The sequence below is a fragment of the Heliangelus exortis genome, chromosome 23, assembly GCF_036169615.1.
Source record: "Heliangelus exortis chromosome 23, bHelExo1.hap1, whole genome shotgun sequence".
NCBI classification, from domain to species: Eukaryota; Metazoa; Chordata; class Aves; order Apodiformes; family Trochilidae; genus Heliangelus; species Heliangelus exortis.
In genome coordinates this window covers 4,428,962-4,437,452 of record NC_092444.1, presented here as the reverse complement: position 1 = coordinate 4,437,452, position 8,491 = coordinate 4,428,962, and the positions used below count along the sequence as shown (strand labels likewise).

General features: G+C 58.5%; 2 protein-coding genes across 3 annotated transcripts; one reads left to right on the top strand and one right to left on the bottom strand.

Moving 5' to 3' along the window:
- Window positions 1-4,584: 4,584 nt before the first annotated feature.
- On the bottom strand, window positions 4,585-5,217 carry LOC139807019 (splicing factor 3A subunit 2-like). Its single transcript, XM_071767448.1, has one exon. The coding sequence runs from the start codon at window positions 5,215-5,217 to the stop codon at window positions 4,585-4,587; it is 633 nt and encodes a 210-aa protein (XP_071623549.1).
- A 1,103-nt stretch (window positions 5,218-6,320) lies between these two features.
- On the top strand, window positions 6,321-8,033 carry HES4 (hes family bHLH transcription factor 4). Of its 2 annotated transcripts, none has more exons than XM_071766984.1 (4): window positions 6,321-6,460; window positions 6,636-6,731; window positions 6,826-6,913; window positions 7,063-8,033. In XM_071766984.1, exons 1-4 carry the CDS (start codon window positions 6,350-6,352, stop codon window positions 7,665-7,667), a joined length of 900 nt encoding a protein of 299 aa, XP_071623085.1. In that variant the 5' UTR covers window positions 6,321-6,349; the 3' UTR covers window positions 7,668-8,033. The 2 variants fall into 2 exon arrangements, with proteins under 2 accessions (XP_071623085.1, XP_071623084.1); XM_071766983.1 differs by having other exon boundaries at window positions 6,349-6,535.
- Window positions 8,034-8,491: the final 458 nt, after the last annotated feature.

Genomic DNA, 8,491 nt, shown 5'->3' with positions numbered 1-8,491 from the left:
CAACAATACCCCGAACAAACAGGGCCAGGGCCACAAGCAGGCAGGATGCAGGAAGGAGACAAAACCTGCATTCAGCCCCCTGGGACCCCACCAGGCCTTTTATGAGCCTTTTTTTTTTTTTTTTTTTTTTTTTTTTTTCCACCCCAGCTGCAAGCTTTTGAGTTGGGCTTCAAAATTTTTGAAGTTTGGCTGTAATAAAATTGGGTTTAGTGATCAAAGAGAACTAGAGATGCAGGGCAAGTCCAGGCTGGGCAAGGACAAGTGGAGTCAGCCACGAGCAGTTTGTCCTCTTCTGTTCTCTCTCCTCTAATCAAACACCAATATTAGGATTAATAACCTGCCTCATGTTGCCAGTCTTCAGGCAGAAAAAGCCTTTAAGCTGTTTTGTTTTGGTTTTAAACCCACCCCACTGTATAAACATGATGGTTTTTTAAGGGATCAAGATTATGGATATATAGGCCATGACCAGAGAGGAATCACAGGGAATTTTCACATAAGCCTTAAGAAGGAAAATCCCAGGGACCCATCCAGAGCCAGTTTAAAGGCTTTCACTCTCCCCCCTGTGTATCCAGGACAGGTTGTCAGTGGCAAAAAGTGTAAAACCCAAATCATACCCAGCCAGAGCTGTGCTGACTGCAAGTGAGCCATTGCAGGAGAGAGCAGTGTTAATTAAAGGCAAATTAATAACTGCAATTCCCATTGCACTGGAATTCACCAATCACTCTTTTTTGGATTCTTTGGGATCCCCTACAGACCTTTCTAGGGAACTATAATGATAAAAATGAAGGTAAATAAGATGCTCATGACCTGTGCTGGTGCAAAGCTGCCCAGCTCCCTTCCAGCAAGGCTCTTACTGGGCACCTCCAAAAAATCCCTGTTCCAAACTCCAACTGAGCTTTCCTCCCCATTCCCAGAGGGATTTGCAATCTAAACCTCTGGCTCAGGTTGGGAATCACAACAATATCCAGTTGTGGGCTTAGGTAGGACCAAGACACAATCCCAGCCCAGAATTCTGCCTTCACCTGAAGTTATTTAAGGAAAAGAGAAGCTTTTTCCCCAAATTTCACTGAGCTTTGAAGCCTGGACACATCTGAAACTGGAGGAGAAAGGCTGTGGTTTAGAACAACAAAAACTTCCCCCAACTTGTCACATGGAGAAGAATTCTCAGTGGAGAGGAACACGATCAATTATCACTGCTCCCAGCCTGGGAATTGCATGATTTGATGTAGATTCTGTTGAAAAACTTGCTCTGTGCTTTCTGCTGTTTTTTCCCCTCACTGTAATTATGCCATTAATGCATTCTGAACCAACTGTCAGAGGAGGGGACACTATTTTTGTTATTAGTTATTTCCTCACAGTGCTCTCCCACGAGCAAGGGAGGTTGCACAAAGGGCTGTTGTTCTGCATTTTATTGGTCTCACAAGGAACCAGATCCCTAAACCTTTCCAGGGAGACTTAGAAAGCAGCCATTTATTATTCTCCAGCCACACAACATGCACCTTGGTGCACTTTTTGCAAAGGAACAGGCTCGACTTTGTGGGCATTTTGGGCAGCAGTGCTTGCCCAGAAGAAATCAGCACCATCCAGAACTCAAGGTGCAGCCCAGGATTGCTGTTCTGTGGTCCCACAAGCCGTGTGTGCTGGGGGAAAAGGATCCTGAAATAAATGTATCCCCCCAATGTCCGGAGAAGGAGGATGCTGCTTCTTACAGGGTGCATTTTGCAGCCTGGATGTGACCAACCACCTAAAATTCCACCTGAAATGAAAGGCCCAGGTGTGCTGCAGCAATGAGAATGGAAGTACAGCCTGGAGGTTTTCTTTCTTTTTTTTTTTTTTTTTTAATTTTTTAATTCCTTCTCTCTGGTCCTTCCAGCGCCCTTGAGCTGCGCCAGAGCAGGGGAGCAGAGGAGCTGCTGCCTGCATCCAAAACCCACTCAGAGCTGGACCCTCCAGGGAGGAACTCTGGAGAGCCATCAAATCCCAGACTGGTTTGGGTTGGAAGGGACCTTAAAGATGATCCCATGGGCAGGGACACCTCCCACCAGCCCAGGGGGCTCCAAGTCCCATCCAACCTTCAACACCCCCAGGGATGGGGCAGCCACAGCTTCTCTGGGCAACCTGGGCCAGTGTGGAATAGGAATAGGAATAGGAATAGGAATAGGAATAGGAATAGGAATAGGAATAGGAATAGGAATAGGAATAGGAATAGGAATAGGAATAGGAAGGGGACTCATTCCCAGCCTGGCTTTCAACACTGCCAGGAATGGGGCAGCCACAACTTCCTTGGGCAACCTCTTCCAGTGTCTGTGGGCTTTGGTTTGCAGGCAGAGAAACAGGAGAATTAAATAAATAGAAAAATAAGGAATATGTTTTTCCAATATAATTGGAAGCCCAGACTGGAAGCGACCTTAAAGAGCATCTGATTCCAACCCCTCTGCCATGGGCAGGGACACCTCCCCCAGCCCAGGATGCTCCAAGCCCCATCCAACCTTCAACACCCCCAGGGATGGGGCAGCCACAGCTTCTGGGGGCACCCTGGGGCACCCCAAAGAATTAAAATCTCATCTTGTCTCCCCTCTTCCAGTTTAAAGCCATTCCCTCTTTTCCTGTCATTCCATGCCCTTATCCAAAGTCCCTCCCCACCCTTCCTGGAGCACTGGAAGGTGCTCTAAGGTCTCCCCATTGCAGCCTTCTCTTCTCCAGGCTGAACACCCCCAGTTCTCTCAGCCTGGCTCCAGAGCCCTCCCAGTATCTCCATGGCCCTAAGGGTTCCCTGGTCTCCTCCAGGTGCTCATCCTGCTCCCGATATTCCTTTTGTTTGGATTTCTCCCATTCCCACCCCCCTCCAGTTTTGCCTAAACCCCTTTCCCCCCCCCCGATGAGGCTGAGGCCACCAAACTCATTACACTTGTGCCTTCAGAGCCATCGTTCCAAGACCTCGGTGCCCACCCTGGAGGGGACGGGGTGCAGAAGGACGCACCCACCACGGCCTCAAGGCGCAGGAGGGTGGCAGCAGGGGGAAGGTGACACTCCCAATGTCACCGCGGGGACAGGAGAGGCGCCAGCCCGGGCTGCAGGGAGAGGGGGAAGAGGAACGGGGCTGATTCATCCCGGAAAATTAAAAGGAAAAAGCACGAGAGGGGCAAACAGCTGGGAATAAACAGCAGGAGGTTGCGTTCCCCTCCCCAAAACAGCAAAAAAATGTCCCCAAACTGAGCCGCGTGGAGTTTGGTTTGGAGAGGGAGAATCCCACGTTGTTTCCAGAGGAGTTTTCCCAATTTTTGCTCTTTTATCTTTGCTTCAGGAGAGGGGAGGATGGGTTTGAGTCGAGGCGTCACTCTGCGTTTCAGGCGACGGTCTCGATCGTGATTTTTGATTCGCGATTTATTAAGAGATTTAAATTTGTGATTGTGATTATTAAAAGACCAGCCCGCAGCACAGGCTCTTAAAAATAAATTCAAAATAAATTTTAAAATAAAAATAACAATAAATAATTAAAAATAATTTTTAAAAACCCAACCAAAACTCTTGAAATATTCGGGGTCAGAAAGCAGCCGAGAGCTCTCGGGCTGCTCAACCCATCCCATCACCACCCCCGCTGCAGGGAGGGGTTTGGGGGTGGGAGAAGGGACGAGGAGCTCCCCCTGACCCTGAGCCAACCCCGGGGGGCTGGGGACGAGGAGGGGGTGTCCCCGGTGGGGGTGTCCCCAATGGAGGTGTCCCCAGTGGGGGTGTCCCTGGTGGGGGTGTCCCAGGTGGAGGTGTCCCTGGTGGGGTGTCCCCGGTGGAGGTGTCCCTGGTGGGGGTGCCCCTGGTGGGGGTGTCCCTGGTGGGGGTGCCCCTGGTGAGGGTGTCCCCGGTAGGGGTGTCCCAGGTGGGGGTGTCCCCGGTGGAGGTGTCCCCGGTGGGGGTGTCCCCCGTGGGGGTGTCCCCGGTGGAGGTGTCCCCGGTGGGGGTGTCCCCGGTGGAGGTGTCCCCGGTGGGGGTGTCCCTCGTGGGGTGTCCCCATCCCTAGGAGGCTTAGGGTGCCCCCAGAGCCCCTCGCCCACTTTTTTAAGGGGGGGGTACGGGGGCATCGAGGGAGCCCCGCGGGTGGTCTGCTGGGAGGAGGAGGGGGGTGTGAGGGGGGTGACCCAGGGAGACGAGGGCGATTTTTCTAACCTTACGGGTATGACGTCACGCGCCTGACGTCACGCTGTCATTAAGGGAGGGAAATGCCCTTTGCGTCACCCCTAAGGAACAGCGACAGCCAAGCGGGGCCAGGGAGCGGCCGTGACCCCGTAGGGGCGCGGAGGGGACCTGGGTGGGTGCCGGTAACCCCGAGACCCCCGTCCCACGGAGGAGGAACACAGGGAACACACACACACACACGGGGCGGGGGGGGGGGGTCGGGTTACCGGGGGCTTCGGCTTTTCGGTACCCCTGGTACCCCCTCCCATAACCCCCGTCCTGGTGCGGGGCTGCGTGGGTGTCCCGGTCCGGGGGAAGTCACGGTCTGGGGGGGGTTCCGGTGCGGAGAGGATGGTGTCCCGGTCCGAGGGGTGGTCCCTGTGCGAGGAGTGTCCCGGTGCAGAAGGGGGGGGGTCATGATCCAGGGAGTGTCCCGGTGCAGGGGGTGGCTGTCCCGGTGCGGGGGAGGATTTTCCCGGTTTGGGGGGGGGTTGGGAGGGGGGCATCCCGGTCCGGGGACTGTTCACGGTGCGGAAGGGGATCACATTCGGGGCGGGGGGTGTCACAGTCCGAGGGGGTCACGGTGCGGGGGGGGCACCGTCCGGGGGGTGTCCCGGTGCGTCCCGGTGCGGGGGGGGTGTGTGTGTCCCGGTCCGGGGGGGGGGGGGGGGGGATGTCGCGGTGCGGGGGGATGTCCCGGTGCAGCGGGAGAATGTCCCGGTGCGGGGGGATGTCCCGGTGCGGGGGGATGTCCCGGTGCGGAGGGCGAATGTCCCGGTGCGGGGGGAATGTCCCGGTGCGGAGGGATGTCCCGGTGCGGAGGGCGAATGTCCCGGTGAGGGGGGAATGTCCCGGTGCGGGGGGATGTCGCGGTGCGGGGGGTATGTCGCGGTGCAGGGGGCGAATGTCCCGGTGCGGTGTGGATGTCCCGGTGCGGGTGGGGTGTTGTCCCGCGGTGCGGGGGGGCTGTGGGGTGCCAGGGTGCCGAGGGCTGTCCCGGCGGGGCGGGGTTTTCCCATGGCCGCCCCGAGCGGGCGGTGCCGCCATCGCTCTGGCACGTGCTCGGGCGGAGGCGGGGGGAGCGGCGGGAAAGGGGGGGGGAGGGTAGGGGGGAGGAAACGGGGAAAGGGGGGGGGGGGGGGGGGGGGGAGCCGCGCGCGCCCCGGGGGCGGAGGCACGAGCGGCGGCGCCGTGATTGACAGCGGGGGCCGCCGGCAGCCAATGGGCGGGCGGCTCCGACGGCGGTGACACCCACCCCCCCCCCCGAGCCCCCCCCCACCCATCCAGTTCCGCACCCACCCCCCCACACCCCCCCCCCTTCACCCGTTGGCCGCCCGCGGCCTCGCGTGCCGCGCCAGCAGCCGCCGCCGCCTCCGCCCGCGGTCACCGCCGCGCCTCGGGCGGGGCTGCCCCGGGACAGCGCGCCCCGCACACACACCCGGGGTCACCCCCTCTGTGCCCCCCGGGCTCGGTGCCACGCAGGGAGGGCGGACCGGCCAAGCAACTCCCCCCCCCCCCAAACCAACACGCACCCCCCGCGGGTCGACCCGGTGCCGGTATCACACCGGGAAGGGCTCGACCCCCCCCCCCTCACCCCCGCGTGGTGCGGGTGTCACGGCGGGGGGGGGGGTGGAAAAGGAGCTGCCCGCCCCCCGCAACCCTCCGGGGCGCGACCCCGTGGCCGGAGCGGGTGTCAGGCGCAGGGGAGGGCGCTGGGGCCACCCCCGGGTCCCTCGGCTCCGGTGCCTCCCCCTCCTCCTCCCGTGTCCTCTCCGCCCTCCCCGTCCTCTCGGCCGCCCCCACGTGGCCCGGCGCCCGGCGGGCGTGACGCGCCGCAGGCGGCAGGCCGGCAGCCAATGGGAGAGGCGGGCGGTGCGGCGGCCGGCGGCGGGTCGCGTTCCGATTGGCCGGCGGGAGTGTGGGAACGGCCGCGGCCGCGGGTTCCCACGAATGAGGAGCCGCCGGGGGGTATAAAAGCCGTGGGGGCGCCGCGCCCCGGGACTGACGGCTCCGCCGCCGCACGCGCCCCGCGCCCTCCCGCCGCACGCGCCTTCCCGCCACCAGCGCCTTCCCGCCACCGGCCCCCCGGTTGCGTTCTTTTGGGTCTTTATTTTATTTTTTTGTTATTACCTTATTTTTTTTTTATTATTATTATTATTATTATTAATTTCCTCCCGCCATGCCCGCCGACACGGGCATGGAGAAACCGACCGCTTCTCCCATCGCGGGGGCACCGGCCAACGCGAGCCACACGCCGGATAAACCGCGGAGCGCCAGCGAACACCGGAAGGTAAATGGCGGGTCCTGCCGGTGGGGGAGCAGCAACGGTGGCGCTGGATGGCGGCGAGCCCGCGGCCGTGCTGAGGTCGGTGTTTGGGGATGAGGATGGGGAGGGGGGGTTTAGGGGAGGCGAGGGTCGGGAGCGGGGTCGCACCGGGACTCACCGGTTCCCCATCTCCCCGCAGTCCTCCAAGCCCATCATGGAGAAGCGGCGCCGGGCGCGGATCAATGAGAGCCTGGGGCAGCTGAAGACCCTCATCCTGGATGCGCTGAAGAAGGATGTAAGTGTGGGGAGGAGGTGCCAGGGGTTATGGGGGGAGAGGGGGGGTTAATGGGCCGGCTGGCAGCCCTGACGGCTCCGTTCCCTTCCCGCAGAGCTCCCGGCACTCCAAGCTGGAAAAGGCGGACATCCTGGAGATGACCGTCAAGCACCTCCGGAACCTCCAGCGGGCGCAGATGACGGGTGAGTGCAACCTGCTGGGCACCCCGAGGAAGGGAGGGATCCTCCGGGATGGGAACGGGGGGATTCGGGAGCAGTCTCCTGAGCTGCCCCTCACTTTCCCCCCCCTCCCACCCCATCCCCCTTTTTTTTTTTATTTCTTTGCCCTCCAGCCGCCCTCAGCGCCGACCCCACCGTCCTCGGCAAGTACCGAGCTGGCTTCAACGAGTGCATGAACGAGGTGACCCGGTTCCTGTCCACCTGCGAGGGGGTGAACACCGACGTTCGCACCCGGCTCCTCAGTCACCTCTCGGCTTGCCTGGGTCAGATCGTGGCCATGAACTACCCACCGCCTCCACCGCCACCTCCGCCCCCCTCGGGCCAACCCGCACATTTACCGCAGCAGCCCCTCCACGTCCAGCTCCCCCCCGCCGCAACCGGAGCCCTTCCCGTCCCCTGCAAGCTCAACCCCGCCGAAGCTTTGTCCCCTAAAGTCTACGGGGGTTTTCAGCTCGTCCCGGCAACCGACGGTCAATTCGCATTTCTCATCCCTAACCCGGCTTTTCCTCCCAGTTCCGGACCAGTTATTCCCCTTTATGCCAACGCCAATGTCCCCGTCTCGGCTGGCACCGGCTCCGGGACCGCGGGTGCCACCCCGGCAGCATCCCCGGTCCAGGGTTTGACATCATTTGGGGGCAGCATTGTGCCAGCGTCCCAGGCAGGGAGCCCTGGAGGAGGAGGAGGAGAGAGGAGTGAATCTGTCTGGAGGCCTTGGTGACTTTGCCTAAAACCCCCTTCTTCCCCCCCCCCCTCTCCCTTCCCCCAAAAGATTAAAAAAAAAAAAAAAAAAAAAATATCAAACCAACAACCAAAACTCTTCGTTGGCTCCGTTGTATGGAGCCCTGGTATGTTTGGAGGTTTTTTGTTGTTTTTTTTTTTTTTTTTTAAAGCAGATTTAAACAGGAAAAAAAAAAAGAGGACCTCACTATGGATGTGCTATTTATTATTTTCAGAGGTTGGGATCTCGACTTGTATTTTTACTCCTTTAAAATGCCTTTATTTGAGATACTTTTTCTAAAAAAAAAAAAAAAAAAAATAAATGAGAAATAGTTTTGTAACAAATATTCAAAAGTATAATGCCAAAGTTGTTTGTATCCTGTTTGTCTGTGTGTGTGTGCGTGGCTGTGTTGAAGACTTCAGAAAAAAAGGAAAAAAAAAAATGCAGGTGTCTAAATAAATAAACTCTTTGAAATAGATTTCTTATCCCCCCTTCCTTTCATTTTTTGTTGGGTGAGGAGGGGCATGGAGAGGCCCATCCTCTTTCTGCAGTCACTTCCCCCAAAATCAGGGAGTTCCATGGCCTGAAGACCTGAGGAAGAGATTCCAGTGCAAAATATTTAGGGGGGGGCAGAAAGGTGATGGGGGTGAGGGGGGTCTGGAAGTGTTAAATGCCTCCCGAGAGCTCATGTTTGCCTTGGGAAAAACCAGATTCCTTAAAACCTGCTCCTGGCACCTGAGGAAATGTGCTGCTTGCTACCTGTTCCCAAAATCCTGCTTTTGGGCTCTCTCCTTCCCACCTTGCCTGGGGGGGGGGAGTTGCCT